Source organism: Pseudophryne corroboree, chromosome 3 (assembly GCF_028390025.1).
Source record: "Pseudophryne corroboree isolate aPseCor3 chromosome 3, aPseCor3.hap2, whole genome shotgun sequence".
Lineage (NCBI taxonomy): Eukaryota > Metazoa > Chordata > Amphibia > Anura > Myobatrachidae > Pseudophryne > Pseudophryne corroboree.
This window is the reverse complement of record NC_086446.1, coordinates 303469595-303486831: the sequence shown is the minus strand read 5'-3', so window position 1 is coordinate 303486831 and position 17237 is coordinate 303469595. Positions and strand designations below refer to the sequence as shown.

Here is a 17237-nt window from a genome sequence, read left to right as displayed (position 1 = left end):
CGGAAAAAAAAAATCTTCTCTTATCTGAACAAATTAAATGTTGATATAGCATTTACACAGGAAACATATTTACTACCCCCTGAGGTTGATAAACTTAATCTGTTGCAATGGTCAGTTTTGGCTTCCTCCACTTACTACTCCTCTAGCTTTAGAGGTATGATTCTAGCCACACAGTCTTTAGATGATGTTATCCATTCCATTGTTTCTGACCCTCAAGGGTGCTGTGTGATTATAGAGGTCTGTTAATTCTGGTATATATCTGTTTTGCAATCTTTACGCCCCCAATGCGGGCTCTAAGAATTTCTTTTTGCAGGTACTTACTAAATTGTATTGTCACACTAATGCATCTCTTATTCTTGGAGGTGATTTTATTTTGACTTCTTCCAATGTGTTGGACAGGAACAACCCCAGAGACAAACATGCCCCTGCCCCAATAGTGGGTATCCCATATATTACCCAGGAGCTGGGGGTGGTGGAAGTGTGGAGGGGTGTGCCATCCTTTAGAACGTGATTATACTTGTCTGTCAGCTGCACATGGCACGCTCTCTCGCATTAACTACCACTTGTAGTCGGAACACTATTTCCCCAGGGTTTTAGACTCGAACATCGAATCCATCCACCTATTTGACCATGTGTTATGCTGGATGAAGATCTCATCACCACGGACAGAGGTCCTATCAGGCAGTGGAGATGCCCCTCCCATTCATCCAACTCCCTTAGGTTTCACAATATGTTGGAGGCAGCCTGGATTGATTATAGAGACCACTATTCAGAGTATGCCTTGGATCAACCATTGTTGTTTTGGCAAGCCGTTAAACCGGTTGTAAGGGGTCAAATTATTTCATATTGTACACATAATACTAAACAATTGGGAGCGGTTTACTTGGAAGAACAAGGGAAGCTTACAGAAGCCTTCCAGGAATTTAAATGCATACCTACTCGTGTTACCAAGGCGGTCTATTACCAGCAAAAAAGTTTGTTTGATAATGTAATGTCCAGTATGAAGGCTAAATATAGCTCTTATTACCATGCCTATGAAACATAGCATCCTTATAAGTCCAGTAGACTTCTCTTGAACCTGTTGAGGGGATGTCGCTCTCCCATTACCATTAAGGCTTTGCGCACTGACAGCAGTAGTCTAACTAGATCCAACAAGTGTATCACTGATACCTTTTGATCCTTTTATGCTCTGCTATATTCAGAACCAGTCATTGATGAGGGAAAGAAGGCGGACTTTTTCTCTAAATTTTGATTACCACAATTGTCTGAGGATCAGGCTTCCTCCTTATTGTCCCCCATTACGTCTGAGGAAGTTGGAGCCGTTATTTCTAAGCTTAAATCTAATAAGGCCCCGGATGGGCTCTCAAATGAATTCTATAAAAAAAATTCTCCTAATATTACTGATTCTTTAACTGCGGTGTTTAATACTATTCTTACTGGAGGCACTCCCACACAATACTTTAATTCTGAGATCCTTAGAGTACTGCATAAGCCAGGACGTGACCCTGAACTACCTAGCTCCTACCTCCTTACTAAATACGGACTAAAAAATATTAACTAAAATACTGTCCAATAGATTAAAACTGCTTCTGCCTCACATCATACACCCCAATCAATCCGGTTTTATTTATGGGCGTCAATCAGTGGTTAATATTAGGAAAATTCTTTCTATATTACAGCGTTTGCAGAACTCGAGTTGTGTCGAGGATAGGGCAGTTTTGTCATTAGATGCTGAGAAGGCCTTTGACCTTATTACTTGGAATCACCTATTTGAGACATTACGTAGGTTTGGAGCCCCGGATGGGTTCATTCAATTACTAATTTATATTCTAATCCTGCCACACAGGTCAGCGGTAATGGCTAATTATCACCTCCCTTTTATATTCAGAGGGACACTTGCCATGGGTACCCTCTATCCCCACTACTTATTGCGATGGCATTAGAACCCCTGGCGATTGCCCTTAGGGACTCCCCTTTATTTTCAGGTATTCCAGTGGGCAGATTAGAGGCGAAACTCGCGTTATAGGGCGCTTGGCATTGCTTCTATCCGTGATGTCTTTGACCCAGGGGGGACTCTCATGCCCTTTTCGAAATTAAAAGATAAATTTCATTTGCATGACCGTTTTATATGCATCTTCAGGCCCATCATTTTGTTCACATATTGACAGAGGTTATGTCATCAAGGGAAACGCCTGATCCCATGGGCCCTCTTTTATCTTTTACGCGTACTAATATATTCCACTTAAAATTGTTCTACTCTGATCTCAAAGTGGACAATACCAGTAAACTGTGGCAGCGCTCCTTGATCGGTTGGAACACAGATAGTCTGAATTTTCCAACTGGGATTGAGATGTTGCCGCATACTCAAATGATATACAAACACCTTAATTCTGCCTCCCTACAGGAGGTTTATTTTAAAACGATACATAGGGCTTATGTGTCACCAGCTCAGCGGAAACATATGTTGCCCAGTGACTCTGGGCGTTGTCCGAAATGTACTGCGTACGGCACCACCTTTTTTCAGAATTTCTGGCAATGTAGTAAGGTGGCTGTCTTTTGGCACAAGATTGTTGGATTCCTTAATCAGACATTTTCCCTGTCATTGGTAAAACACCCCTTAGCCTGTTTGTTACATGATTTCACACCTTGGTCCTTGGACCCTGATAAAAAGAAGCTGCTGCCAGTTTTACACGTCATACTGGCAGGGGCAAAGAAGTTAATTTTAAAATATTGGATAAAGCGTATGTCCCCTTCTCTGACAGAAGCTAAAAATATGCTTCTACGCATTGTTTACTTTAAAAGAAGCGCTACCCTCCCTGATATTGAGAGGGGTGTTCTCAGTTTTAATAGAAAGTGGGGCTGCTATATCTCCACGCTACCTGGTGACTTACAAACACACATATACAAACTATTTGAGTCTTCCTCTTGGTTCTTATACTGACAACTTGATTCCACCTTATGATTTTCTATACAGTAATTGTTGACTATACTTTAAATTGTAGCCTTTACCATGTTTTGGACTAATGCATTACAGTCCAGGTTTGTACAACATACAATTTGTCCCCTCCCCTGTCTGCGTCTAATGTCTGTCTCCCTCTCTGTGTCCTCATTACTTTCTTCTTTCATCAACGCCTCTATGTTTGCTTTTGCTCTTTTCCCACTTGTTTAAGTAGTCATTGGTACGATACACATACTGTTTTTTGGTAGTGCGATTTTTGTGTCTATACGAGGATTTTTTTTAACCTTCTGGTAGGTTTGCTTCAATATTGTATTCAAGTGTTATGTTAATTATATAATACGTGTGTCCAATACTCCGAAGGTGCTTATTTACGCATTTTCATGTCTATGACTTCTCGCCTGTGTATTGATATGTGTTCACCTGTATGGACTCTTTATTATTGTATCTGCCTATTTGTGTTTACTTTTTTACTCCACTCTGTGACTTTCATTGTGGGATTGTATTCTAACTATGGCCCTCATTCCGAGTTGTTCGCTCGGTATTTTTCATCGCATCGCAGTGAAAATCCGCTTAGTACGCATGCGCAATGTTCGCACTGCGACTGCGCCAAGTAACTTTACTATGAAGAAAGTATTTTTACTCACGGCTTTTTCTTCGCTCCGGCGATCGTAATGTGATTGACAGGAAATGGGTGTTACTGGGCGGAAACACGGCGTTTCAGGGGCGTGTGGCTGAAAACGCTACCGTTTCCGGAAAAAACGCAGGAGTGGCCGGAGAAACGGTGGGAGTGCCTGGGCGAACGCTGGGTGTGTTTGTGACGTCAACCAGGAACGACAAGCACTGAAATGATCGCACAGGCAGAGTAAGTCTGGAGCTACTCTGAAACTGCTAAGTAGTTAGTAATCGCATTATTGCGAATACATCGGTCGCAATTTTAAGAAGCTAAGATTCACTCCCAGTAGGCGGCGGCTTAGCGTGTGTAACTCTGCTAAATTCGCCTTGCGACCGATCAACTCGGAATGAGGGCCTATATATGCTCTGAAAATTCTCAATAAAAATGTTAGAGAGAAAAAAAAAGACCCACACCAGCTATCCATTCTGATTTGGATAACTGCAGATTCACTTCTTAAGCTGATAAGTGCTGGCAGGGGTGTAACTAGATCTGTCTGGGCCCCACAGCAACATTTTTAAAGGAGGAGGAGGTGTGCTTGCCTTGTTCCTTATCTGTCATGCTGAGAGGAGGGTTGTGCCCTGCTCGGTCTGTCCCTCTGATGCTGGGAGGACAGGCATGCCCGGCTTGGCCTATGGTTCTCACTCACTCCCAGCAGGTGTGATTTGGTGCAGGGGTAGAAGCGGGCCCTAGGAGGACTGGGCGTGCCCAGTAGCACCCACGATAGCTATGACTATGGGTACAGTCTTCATTTCTCATGCATATATTTGAGTTTGTGGATTTACTTTAAATAAAAGTTTTCCACAAGAAGGAAAATTTGTTGCAATATATATATATATATATATATATATATAGATATATATATATATATATAGATAATGTTAGTCAAGCTTGCCAGCAAATGCATTTTTTGGTATTAAAACAAATGTTTGAAAACTTAGGTTTATGTGTGTCTAATGTGTGCATGATGTAAGACAGAGCTGCACATATCCTGCAGTTCATCTCTTCTAGCATTACACACGTGTCTTCATACATTATTGCTGCAGTCATGCCAAACAGCCCTTCTCCAGGTTGCGCGAGACTCTGCTGGCGCCAAGCATTTTTTTAATTTATTTTTTGCCGAAAAATGCATCGTTCCAACGTGATACAGCTAGGACACACCAGGAGACTGTGCTGATTCATTTGATCTATGACTCTTGTATATCTGTGTGTGACTGAGTCTCTGAATCTGTATACAAAGTGCAGCCGCAGAATTTTTTTTCCGTATACAGACTGTCGCACACAATATACAAGTGTCACATATCAGATTAATCAGCACAGTCTCTGATGTGTCCTTGTCTCATTGCATTGCAACTAGGATGCAATTTCAGCAAACAAAGATGCCCCTTGTTAGTAGAGTTCCATGGGACCTGGCGTCTTACACCAGGCATCTCACACTGCTTGGCGTATTGAGGCTAGATGTAGGAGGACACATCTGTGTTTGCATTAGTTAATGCATTTTACAAATAAGGGCGTTGGTATGCAAGACGACTGTTCCCACTATGGTGAAGATATATCAAACCTTGGAGAGAGAGAATGTACCAACCAGTCGGCTCCTGTTATTTTACAGGCTGTGCTTGAAAAATAAGTTAGAAGCTCATTGGTTGGTACTTTATCTATCCAAGTTTTTACACATCTCCTCCTATGACTGTTTTCGTATCAGTACGATAGACTCCTCAAGAAATAGGTAATACATTTAGTCACTATCATTCCACCATCCCCATCTATCAATGCTTTTATCTTACACATCTGGGTTTCTTCAACATTTTAAGCTCGTCAGTAAAAGGAAATTGATAAATGATTAGCAGCCAGTGGCAATTTATCCTATATGGATTGTGGAATATTCACTGAAATGTGAACAATGTCTTGCAATGTGAAACAAAGACTTAATATAGCAGGCATTTGAGTGGTTCCTCTTCTAGAGATAGAGGGCTACAGTATTACTCCAATACAAGGTAACCTGCCCAGGATATGACCTACAGTACAGTACTTGCTGATATTTGACTTTTAGCCCTCAGCCGGGGGGGTCAAGTAGCCGATGTCTCCTAATTTCAGCTGTACCCCTACCCAGAGCTGGATTAAGGCTCCAGGGGGCCAGGGGCACTTAAGACAAGGGGGACACTATGGAGTAAAAATGAATATTGAAAACATTTGTATCAGGATGGCTCCAGTAGGGCTGGTGAGGCTGGGACAGCAGATAGAGGTTCCCAGAGGTTAAGGCCTCTCTGTGGAGTTTATGGATCTCTGATGTAATGCCTTATCAGTGACTGCTGGCCAGGGCTGGGGTGTGTGACCTTATCAGTAGCTGCTGGCAACCATCTCTATCAATCCCCAGGTTAAGCGGTCACTGGGTCCTAGCTCGTGCATTGTTTAGGAGGATGGATGCCAGGACTATTTACTGTATCTGGCCACATGCATGTAATGCGCATTGTGCTACGGCAGGGTGGGGGAACCTTTGGCCCTCCAGCTGTTGTTGAACTACACATACCAGCATCTCTTTCTACAGTTTTGCTATTTGTCCATGCTAAAACTGTTGCAGGCATGATGGGACGTGTAGTTCAACAACAGCTGGAGAGCCGAAGGTTCCCCATCCCTGTGCTACAGCATCCCTCGTGACATCAAAACTGAACCAGTCCAGAGTTCAGATACCCCCCCCCCCCCCCTTCCTGCTGCATTTATTTTGTAATTAATATAAAACAAAAATGTAAATGGTGGATGGTAAGAACGGAGCCTGGGGTAATGTGTCCCCTGAGCCCCCCTTAATCCGGCTCTCCCCTACCACTCCATGGCATAATTTGTGCCATTGAGCAGCAGTGTCACCATAATGTGATCCACAGCAAAGTACATTATCCAACAAAGTGTGGGAGACTGGCCTACTCTGCACAGGAGTGCGGGAATGCTGCCTGAAATCCTGTAGTCTCACGGACATTTGTGGAGAGTAGGCGAGTATGGGATATGGGGGGTAATTCAGAGTTGATCGCAGCAGCAAATTTGTTAGTTGGGCAAAACCATGTGCACTGCAGGTGGGGCAGATATAACATGTGCAGAGAGAGATAGATTTGGGTGGGTTATATTATGGGCCCTACACACTGGCCGACATCACTGCACGATATGAACAATCTCGTTCATTAATGAACGAGATAACGTTCATATCGTGCAGTGTGGAGGCACCAGCGATGAACGATGCGCGGCCCCGCGCTCGTTCATCGCTGGTGCCATGTCGGCTGTGCCTGCAGGCCAGTATGGACGAGATCGTCCATATATGCCTGCACGTCTACGGAGCCGGGTGACGGGGGGAGTGAAGAAACTTCACTCCCCCCGTCACTGCCCCCCCGCCGCCGGGTTGGCCGTCGGGCACCTCGGTGGCCAATCGCCTAATGTATAGGGCCTATTACATGCTGACCCTCGGGATACTGACAGCTGGCAAATTGATTGCCTCAACATATAACATGTGCTGAAAACTCTGGGCTAAGTTCATGGCTGAAATGTTGATGTTTACTTTTAAATCAATAGAGTATACCAGTGAATAATCATGGAAACGTACTATGTTAATGAAGTATAAAATTGTCCAGTAACCTTGCAATTCCCCAAATACCTGTATCTTTCCCTTTCTCACATGTACAACATGTAAAACTCTCTTCCCTTGGATCTTAGGCTGCTGCTGTATAGCTGAGCGGTGGTGCTGTGCAGCTATTCCCATTGTCTACTAAGTATAAGGCTCTATTCCAGGGTTTCCCAACCCCCGTCCCCAAGGCACACTAACAGTTCAGGTTTTAGTGATATCCATGCTTGAGTACAAGTGACTTAATTAGTACTTAAGTTATTTTGATTTAACCATCGGTACTCAAGCCTGGATATCACTTATACCCCTTTCACACTGCACAATTAACAAGGTATCGACCTGGTATTTTGCCGGGTCAGCGCAGGTCGCTGTGCAGTGTGAAAGGGTCACTCCCGACTTCCTGGGTTGCCTGACATGTAATTCAACCCGGGAATAAAGAAGGATTATTCCCGGGTCAGGTGCAGTGTGTACGGGTTACCCGGGTCAATGCGACCCAGTACCCGTTCACAGCATAGGGAGAGGCGGCGCAGAGATGATTTCATCTCCCAGCACTGCCTCCGCCCTCGATGCTGCCGCGGTCCCCACCCCGGCATATTGCCAGGTCAGGAAGCCAGTTCACAGGGTCCAATGTCAGGGCGCACCCGGAAAGGACGCGTTCCAATTCCCGGGTGCGAGACGGCATTTGCGATCTGAAAGCGGTATAAAACGTGCACTATTGACGTGTCCTGAGGACCAAGGTTGGGAATGCCTGTGCTATTCATTTTCAAAATGCACTTATAAGGACATTTGTCCTTAGAAAGGACCTACCTGATTATACTTAGCGGGAGAAAACGTTACAAGGAGATTTGAATCCTTCCTATTATTGTACAGGATGAGTGTAAAGCAGTGGTTCTCAAACATGGTCCTCAAGGCACCCCAACAGTCCAGGTTTAAAGTTTACCCATGCTTGGCCACAGGTGACTTAATTAGCACCTTAGTCAACTTGTTTCAACAAGGGAAGCCCCCTCGTCCGCCCCGCACACATAACTCACCGTATATCAGAAGCGGGCGGGTGGGGAACATCCTCAGCGCTCTCCTGGCGGCTCCCAGCGGCGTGTGACGGCGCAGCGTGACTTCTCGCGCTGCGGAGCCGGAAGAAGGAAGCTGGGCAACGTCTGAGCGTCCTTTGGACGTTGATCCCTCAATCCCCGGGATTGGAGCTTCCAGTCCCGGGATTGAATACTGGCTGTTTTTGGCCCTAAATCCCAGGATCCCGCTAATCCCGATCCCGAGATTGTCCACCATAGTTTCAACCATCTGTGCTGAGCCATGGATATACCTACAACGTGGACAGTTGGGGTGTCTTGAGGACCACGTTTGGCAACCTCTGGTCTAAAGACCTGATTCAGAGGTAGATGCAGTAGTAAAGCAGATGTGTCTTTTGTACACAGCAACTGTGCTAAAATATACTAATGCTGTAGGAGTGGTCTTTTGTAACTAGACACCTCCTGACCGCTTCTGAGTCCCGATGCTGTGCCCAAACACGCAGCATTGGATAATTTAACCATCAGGTTTGTGTACATCTCTGCATGCGTGAGCCGCGGCTTATCTGTGATTTTGTTTCACATGCCTCAGGCAGGTCAAACAAAATCCCCAAAAGCAGCATTGTTTTCAAGCAAAAACACAGGTTTCTCTGAACCTGTATGTTTTTGTGAGAAAATTTGTTTAAGGCTGATCCTACCTGGATAGCCTGTAGTTTAAAAAAAGAAAATGTTAGAAAAATTTATGTTTTTCGCACCCAATGTTTTATCATGCCTAATTGGATACCCCCCTTCCTATACTACAGTGGAGGAGAAAATAACATAAATATAAGACTGACTCTGTGGAAATAAAGTTAGATAATATTTCATTTAGCGTAACTTTTTTATTTTGATGACATTAAACATAACATATTTCTTTGTGTCAGCTAAAATGGGTATTTTATTCCTTACATTTACTATGCTTGGTTTTGCAGAAGGACGGTGCCATATGGACTTTCCAGTTACAGAGGAAGCGTACGAGAAAAACGAGCTGTGGAAAAGAGGCGGATGAGCCTCCGGTCCCCATCCCGGTGTTCGTGTACAGATCCCAGGGACCAACACTGTGGAAGTTTTTGCAAAGACAGGACAAACAGGTGAGACTGAAGGCTATGCATATTCAGTGGCAGGCCAGCTGGCCAGGTATGGGTCATTAGGTCGACCACAATTAGGTCGACAGTCATTAGGTCAACTACTATTGGTTGACATGGTCATTTGGTCGACATGAACAAGGTCGACATGAGTTTTTTTAACTTTTTTTTGGTGTTGTTTTGTTCGTAATGTGATGGAGAAAACCAATTAGTGCACTGTGTCCCCTCGCATGGCTCGCCTTCGGGCAAGGTGCCTTGCTGCGCTCGGCACAGGTTACTATTCCCAGTCGTAGTCCACGTGGATTGTAAAGGATGAAAAAGTATATATATTTTTTTTTTTAAACTCATGTCGACCTTGTGACCATGTCGAACTAATGCATGCTGACCAATAGTGGTTGACCTAATGACTGTCGACCTAAGTGTGGTCGCCCTAATGACCGAATTCCAGCTGGCCATGAAACTGCAGGATTAATCTGAATATTGTGACTCTATACTTTGCTATCCTCCATGGGAATTTAAACCAGTTATTAGGACCAACAGTAGTCGCATTACGTTGCCTTTCAGGTGACTTCAGTTTCATTTAATCTGGGTTTGATCCGTGATTTTTTTTTTTTTTTAAAAGCCCCCCAAACATGCATTTAATGTGAGCTGTTCACTTCTGAGGGTTATGAAAGTATCAGATATATAAATATAGAAGCAGTCTATGTGTTACTAGTGTCAACTGATCGGAGCAGCAGAGTAAAGTCATTAACAAATCTGGGGGCAGATGTATTAACCTGGAGAAGGCATAAGGAAGTGATAAACCAGTGATATGTGCAAGGTGAAAAAGGCAGCAGCCAATCAGATCCTAACTGTTAATTTACATATTGGATGTGATTGGCTGCTGCCTTTATCACCTTGCACATATCACTGGTTTATCACTTCCTTATGCCTTCTCCAGGTTAATACATCTGCCCCCTGGTGCTCTACTGTGAATGGACAGAAAAACCGGACTGATGTGGTTGGGTCCATATAGGAAATGTCCTCAGTTCTTCTCCAAGGACCATATGAAAGAAGAGAGGTTTTCACTGTCACTGACTAATGACCTAATATTCAGGATATTATCATCCAAACCTGTATTTCTCAATACTATAGAATAGATTTACTACTCAGTGGTGGCGTTGGCTGATGGATTTAAAGTGCCAATAGAAATAATTCCTAAATTCAGCTTGTTCAGCATGAATTCCTATTGTTATTTTAAATACATCGGTCAAAACCAAACCACAACTTAGTAAGGGGGAAATTGATCAAAGCTTGGAGAGAGATACAATAACAATCGGCCATGTTACAGGCTGTGTGTGCAAAATGCAGAAGTTAATTAGTTGGTAGTTTTATGTCTCTCCATGCTTTTATAAATCATTATCTGTGAGTCTTAAGACAAATCTAACCCCTCCTTTTTTACTTACTCTAGGTCTGAAGGTGCCATTTAGGACAAGCAAGTCTGACGTGAAGACTCGTTGTATTAGGCTGACAAGCAAATGGCGGACACAGCAGCCCGTTAATTATTCAGGCACAAGAGACATTAAGTATTCTGCATCTACAGATAATGTCCTTACCTCACATCCAGTATTGGTATAAAGTGAAGAAAGAGAGTGGGCCTGTCCTACTGAGGAGAGATTCATCCATTATAGTCCAGCCATTCACTCAGTCACCTCTAAGGGGATTGCAATATATTGTGTATATATATTGCAGTATGCTGCAGACCTCCAAATGCTTTTTACACAGAAGAAAATACTATTTACACAACGCTTATTGGATATATATTTTTCAAGTACCATCATTTAATACAAAGAATCTGTGTTAAATCTATTGCATATCTTCTAAACAAATAATTATGCACAGGAAAGTTTTGCCTGACCGTTATCATCCGATTCATTACATGTGTACAGCCAAGACTAGTGGTCCTTGGAACTGGTCACCACAGTGACATATGGAACCCATAACTCTTTATCATGCTGCATACTGGGAAATCCCAACCTATATAGATGAGATAGAGGGAGCATTGGCGGCAAAAGGAAATGATGTGCTTGGTACAGTACATTGCCTAATAGTGTTTAACCTACAGTATGCACTGAAAAGGAATCTGGACATCAAGGTAATCAACCTGTCCAGCCATACAATGCGTCTTTACATTCACAGTCACTCTAGACAGCAGAGAGGAGTGGAGCGTGGCACCCCAACTTGGTCCTAATGTGTGTGAAAGGATTACCAGATGAACTGTGGCACAGAAATCCACCATGTACACTATTGCCACAAACTGTATCTGTTCAACTCTGGACATACAACTATCCAGCTACAATGTCTTTTGTCACCATGGACTGAAACTGTCACTGGAAGCAATTTTATTACAAGAAGTCCATCAGATTTTTAGAAAAAAAAAAAACATCCCACAGCTGTACATTTTAGAGATCCTCAGGCAACCTCTGGCTGGTAGGGCATTCTGGTACTTACAGTTCAACAACAGCTGGAGAGCCACAGGTTGCCTACTTCAGGAGTACGTATATAAACAATGATAAAAAAAGAATATTTTCTTTAAATGAAAATAGTGAGTAATAGCTCATATGTTTTGGGAAGATAAATAATAAAAAACACCATTTTGAAAGATATATTTGGAAAGGAAACTTTGCTCTCTCAGGGTAATATTAACACTTGTTTTGGTTCATAAAGAAATGTAATTCACATTTGGAAAACTGGACACTCAGGATGACCATCTTTTGTTAAAGCATTTGTGATTAAATACTTTGTATTTTTTGTGTTGAAATTGGCACAAAAAGGAAACAAAGGGGTTCTCTGCCCATAGATAGATTTGTCATTTAGTGTGCATATGGGTCCTTGATGTAACAAAAAAATAACAGACTAATGCGCCCTACACACTGGGCAACGGCAGCAATTTGGACGATGATCTATCTCGATATCGTCCAAATTGACTTGCATTGCAAAGCGACGGAAAATCAAGGATGAACGAGCGCGGGGCCGCACATCATATCGCTCAGTGTGCATGCACCAATGATGAACGAACGATTTCTCGTTCATATCGCCCTGCAACATCACCCAGTGTGTAGGGTGCATTACACTATAGGTGTCTATCTTAAGTAGACTAGCTATTTTCCTCAGCTGTCAGGGTCTCATTGATGAGAGTTCCTGGGATCACTGCCAGGTCCTGTGCAGGCTCATATTAAGTAATCTGCTAATCACCTATGGGATGCTTTTGGGGCCTGCCTTGTTTGGACCATTACCTCCACAATAGGATGTGATTTGTGAGCAGTCATGGGACGCTATACAGTTGCTTATGCATGGTTACCACAGTGGGGTAAATTTACTAAGGTGAGAGTTTTTTATTTTATTTTTTAGAACTGGTGATGTTGCCTATAGCAACCAATCAGATTCTATCTAGAAGCAGCTAGATAAATGTTAAGTAGAATCTGATTGGTTCCTGGTTCTGGGATAAATGGTTGACCTAGTTAAGGTTGACATTAACATGGTCGACACGGGACAGGTCATCACATGAAATGGCCGACATGGATTTTTAACTGCTTTTGGTGTGTTTTTTGCGTAACATGACAAGGAACCCCAATTGGTGTACCACGTTCCCTTGCATGGTGAGCTGTGGGAAAGTTGCCGCGCTGCGCTTGGCACAGGTTACTATTCCCAATCTAAGTCCATGTGGATAGTAAAGTATGAAAAAGTAAAAAAATCTGAAAAAAAAGTAATGTTGACCTTTTCCTGTGTCGACCATGTCAGTGTCGACCAATAGTGGTCATCACCAGTTCTAAGAAGCTCACACCTTAGTAAATTTACCCCAGTGACTGTACAAGTGTCTAAAAACCAGCTGAATACAGATAACATAAGAACGGTTAATCTTCAGAAATGTCCCACACAAGTTATATAAACTTTTGTATAGAGAATCTACTTAATGAGCTATAAAAAGGCCCAAATAGTACAATATTGTAGTGGATATGTAACTTCAGAAAACTGTCTATCACACAGTGTAAACTGCTGAGCTGTGTCAGACCCTGTACATTGTGCAAGAAATCTTATTCAGTGTGTTGCATTCATAGAAAAATAAGTGTGCACGACTGGTATTTGTAACTGCTCCAACAATGCATAAAAGTGTCCTTACATTTCTGTCATGTCACAGTAGTGTAGTCACAAGCCATGGCATTACTAAAAGTAAAAAAAACCGAATGTAATTATTGTGCAAAAACGTTATGAGGATTATGTCAGTGGTGAACATGTCAAAGGGAACTTACTTGAACAAAAGCCTAGGTAACGTTTATATGCCTTCAGCTCGACAAACTCATTTGCATATATAGACTGAAATGAGAAAAACCTCCTGTAAGCCATTTTGTCATGATTTGTTTCATTTTTACTATAGGCAAAAATACTGCTGAAAATGTAAATTATTATCAATATTGAATATCTTTAAGAATGAAAACTGGGGGCCTGTTAACTTGGACCCAACCATATTACATTAGGTCAAACATTTGTGAAGATTAATTGCGCAGTGTCACATTGTCCTTTTCACTTGATAGGATTGTGCATGAGAGGTAAAGCAGATTGTCCAACTTATTAGTAACTGCAGTCACTGGTAACAGGAGGAGAACGTACAGTGCTCATCTCAGCAGACAGGTTCTAGATAACAATCCTGGTGTTTAGCTGGAGACCACCATATGAGCAGGGGATTTCTAGTAATGGTACCTGACATCAGCATTCAATTTTACCAACTCTGGTGTGATTCAGGAAAATCCTTTCCAATATATATTTTATTGAGGTTCAAAGCATACCGTGATGTACAATAGTATTGTAAAATAAAGCTCGAGTCAATAATCATACAATGATGTATGTGGGACACATTAGAGTTGACATAAGCAATATAAAAACCCCCAACAAAAAACAAAACAAATGAACCTCACAATTTTTCAGAATATAGCAAAGAAACAAAAGAAGTAAACAAGCTGGTAGTAAGCTGGATAGTAGTCATAACTGGTATAAATAGTCCGATATCAGCAGATAGATGAACTAGCAATCCATCCGTAGATATGACAACAAATGCCAATATACTTCAAAAGTGAAAAGTATCAAAATACAGGAAGATTCAGGAAAATCCTGATTTACTTGTGACGTTTAAGTGCACAGAATTCACTGTTTTCAATCACTGAGCAAACATAAGATTTCATCATAAAGGCCTGCCTTAATTTTTTATATCTAAAGTGGGGAGGTAAGATGCCATACAGTATGCATATATACTTTAATATTTATAACTTAATAAAAGTCATAATAATAGACCTATGACTGATATGAATGTGATAAACAGCCAGTCCACCCAGCCATAAATGAGCATTACTGTATATTGGCCCATGTTTCTTTAGGTCTACCTAACCCTAACACAGTCCACAGTGGCAGAAATTTGGTACCAGGTTTTCATTTCACTAAACCTAATGGCACCACTTAATCTCTTCTGTACACTTATCCATTCTAATTAATATGGTTTCACAATTTGTTCTAATACTCTACAAAATGTAGTTCTGACCATTCATTAATTTATCATTGGCCAATGTTGAAATGATTATAGGCTAGATTGAAAATAATGGGGATAGTACTTTCCTACTGTGTATTGATGGCACTCAGATGTAGAGGAAACAAGGATCTCCTAGAGCAGTGGTACCCAAACTTTATTGAATTGCCGAAGAGTATCAGAATTTTTTCACGGCACCCCTAGGCCAAACGTTTCTTATTGAAAAATGATGAAAAAAAATATTACATTAAGTAAACAGTGTTTATCTGTCATCCTTAGGGTCAGGTACGTGGTGAGGGACAGGATTTGCTTCTGTTTGTCCACATATTTTATGATGGGAAGCCACCAGCACTGGTCTTCCTTACTACATTGACCATAAATAATCTTAATTGGTCCTGGGATCCCAGAGCACCCCTGCAAGTGCCCAGAGTCACCCAGTTTGGGAACTACTTCCCTACAGGTCTGTGGAAGATGAGGGGCTTACTCTTTGGGTGCAGTTTCACTAGTATTGTTCAAGTATTCGGCACAAACGCTATTAATGCCAGGTGTCCTTGGTTGGTATGTCCAAAGTGAAAGACTGCTCCAGCAAAGTATTCATTTCCTATCAATTAAAGTTTAAAAAAACACCTTATGAATAGATATTAAAAAGGGAATTCCATCAATATAATGCATTACGCTGGTCACTGCTGGCTTGCTTGGATAATGAAAACTTACTGTTACTGTGGGCGGAAGGAATCTGGGCTTTGAAATTAATCTTGAGAATTTTTTAACCAACCACTATATTTAATTTTGGTTGTACTGTACAGGCAGTATGGATGGTGTAATGGTTAGCATTACTGCCTCACAGCACTGAGGTCATGGGTTCGATTCCCACCATGGTGTCAGAGCCGGTAGAATTTGTGAATCCGTTGGATGTGTGCTAGCGGTAGAAGTGCATGCCTCTGCGAGGAGAAAACGAGGAGGACAAATGTAGTTTCTTCTCATATGCTTTTATTAACGGAAATACATATAAGAGCTGATATTCAAAGAACAAAGATGAAGAGTTCCAAGAGATTAGGTTGCAGAGTATTCATGGGCAGAGTATTGAAAAGTCTGTATAATAAACGACTGTCTGATATGGCTAGTGAATACTGCAGAATCTGCACGTTGGATAGTTAATTGTCGTAACTGAAGAACACTGAAGGGGTTTTGCAGAATGGATGATTGTTAGACGTGACTGAAAAGCACCGAAGAGGTTTTGCGGAGTGGATGATTGTTAGACGTGACTGAAGAACACTGAAGAGGTTTTGCAGAGTGGATGATTGTTAGACGTGACTGAAGAACACTGCAGAACTGCTGGGAAATCCTCTACGGATAGACCTCCAGGAGACACTGTCCTAAGTGGCAAGCTGTGACCCGCGAGACCGGGGTAACCACTGGTAGTTGTGCAGCAAACGACAGCTGAGGTGAGAGTTCCGTGGAGCTGAAAATCCAAGAGACACTGAAAGGCACACAGGTGGACCTGTGGGAGCGCAGAGCTAAAACACCTGTACTGGGACAGAAACATAAAGCACTGGCAAGGTTTGAAACCGGATTGCTCCCTTTACCAGAGAGCTCAGCCTGTGATTGGCTGGAAGAGACCAGAGACCAAGTCCCATTGGCATACTATGAATTAGTCTCCAACATGGCGGCTCCCAGTACTGCAGACACGCCAGAGAAGGGGAGCTTGCTCAAGCAGCCTCCCTGCACAGTGCTCCAGAGCATGGGATCTTACACAGACAGCCTCCCTGCACAGTGCTCCAGTGACAGCAGGCCGCACAGTCACCAGCTCCCTCTCAGCTGCAGCACACCAGCGGCCCTCATAGACCTCCACCGCGGCAGCGCTAGCCATCTGACAGAGAGCCCCTGGAGATCATCGGAGGTGAGTCCCTGGTCCATGACAGTACCCCCCCTTTTTAGGGTGGACACCGAACACCCTCGGACTTTGGTAGGATTCTTGGCATGAAAGGTACGGACCAATTTTGGTGCATGAACATCCTCCGCACATACCCAGAATCTTTCCTCTGGACCGTATCCCTTCCAGTCTATGAGATATTGGACACGACCATATCGTCTGCGGGAATCCAGTATACTTTTAACTTCGAACTCCTCACCTTGCATGGTTTGAACCTTAGGAGGTCTAGGCAGGGCTGCACGAAAGCGATTGAGCACTAAAGGTCTTAAAAGAGAAACATGAAATGCATTGGGAATCTTCATATAAGATGGTAATTTTACTTTGTAAGCCACAGGATTTAGTACCTTTTCAATAGGAAATGGTCCAATGAACCT

At 42.6% G+C, this 17237-nt stretch overlaps 2 protein-coding genes across 6 annotated transcripts in view; one reads left to right on the top strand and one right to left on the bottom strand.

The window, feature by feature from the left end:
• EDN3 (endothelin 3) overlaps positions 1-12021 on the top strand; it is a 248320-nt gene extending 236299 nt beyond the window's left edge. For both annotated transcript variants that reach the window (XM_063959375.1, XM_063959376.1), the window contains 2 exons: positions 9224-9382; positions 10827-12021. In XM_063959375.1, coding sequence (XP_063815445.1) covers positions 9224-9382; positions 10827-10845 — 178 coding nt within the window. In that variant the 3' untranslated portion in view covers positions 10846-12021. The remainder of the gene's footprint in view (positions 1-9223; positions 9383-10826) is intronic.
• LOC135055374 (uncharacterized) overlaps positions 1-17237 on the bottom strand; it is a 902783-nt gene that overhangs the window by 27820 nt on the left and 857726 nt on the right. For 2 of the 4 annotated variants that reach the window (XR_010243738.1, XM_063959374.1), the window contains 3 exons: positions 13666-13729; positions 13536-13579; positions 11258-11392 (listed from right to left, as the gene is read on the bottom strand). The exons of the other annotated variants lie outside the window; for them this stretch is intronic. Coding sequence is in view for 1 of the 2 variants with exons in the window: in XM_063959374.1 (XP_063815444.1) it covers positions 13548-13579; positions 13666-13729 (96 nt within the window). In the remaining variant the exon portion in view is untranslated. Of the gene's footprint in view, positions 1-11257; positions 11393-13535; positions 13580-13665; positions 13730-17237 lie in introns of those variants that run through there. 4 annotated transcript variants of the gene reach the window in all.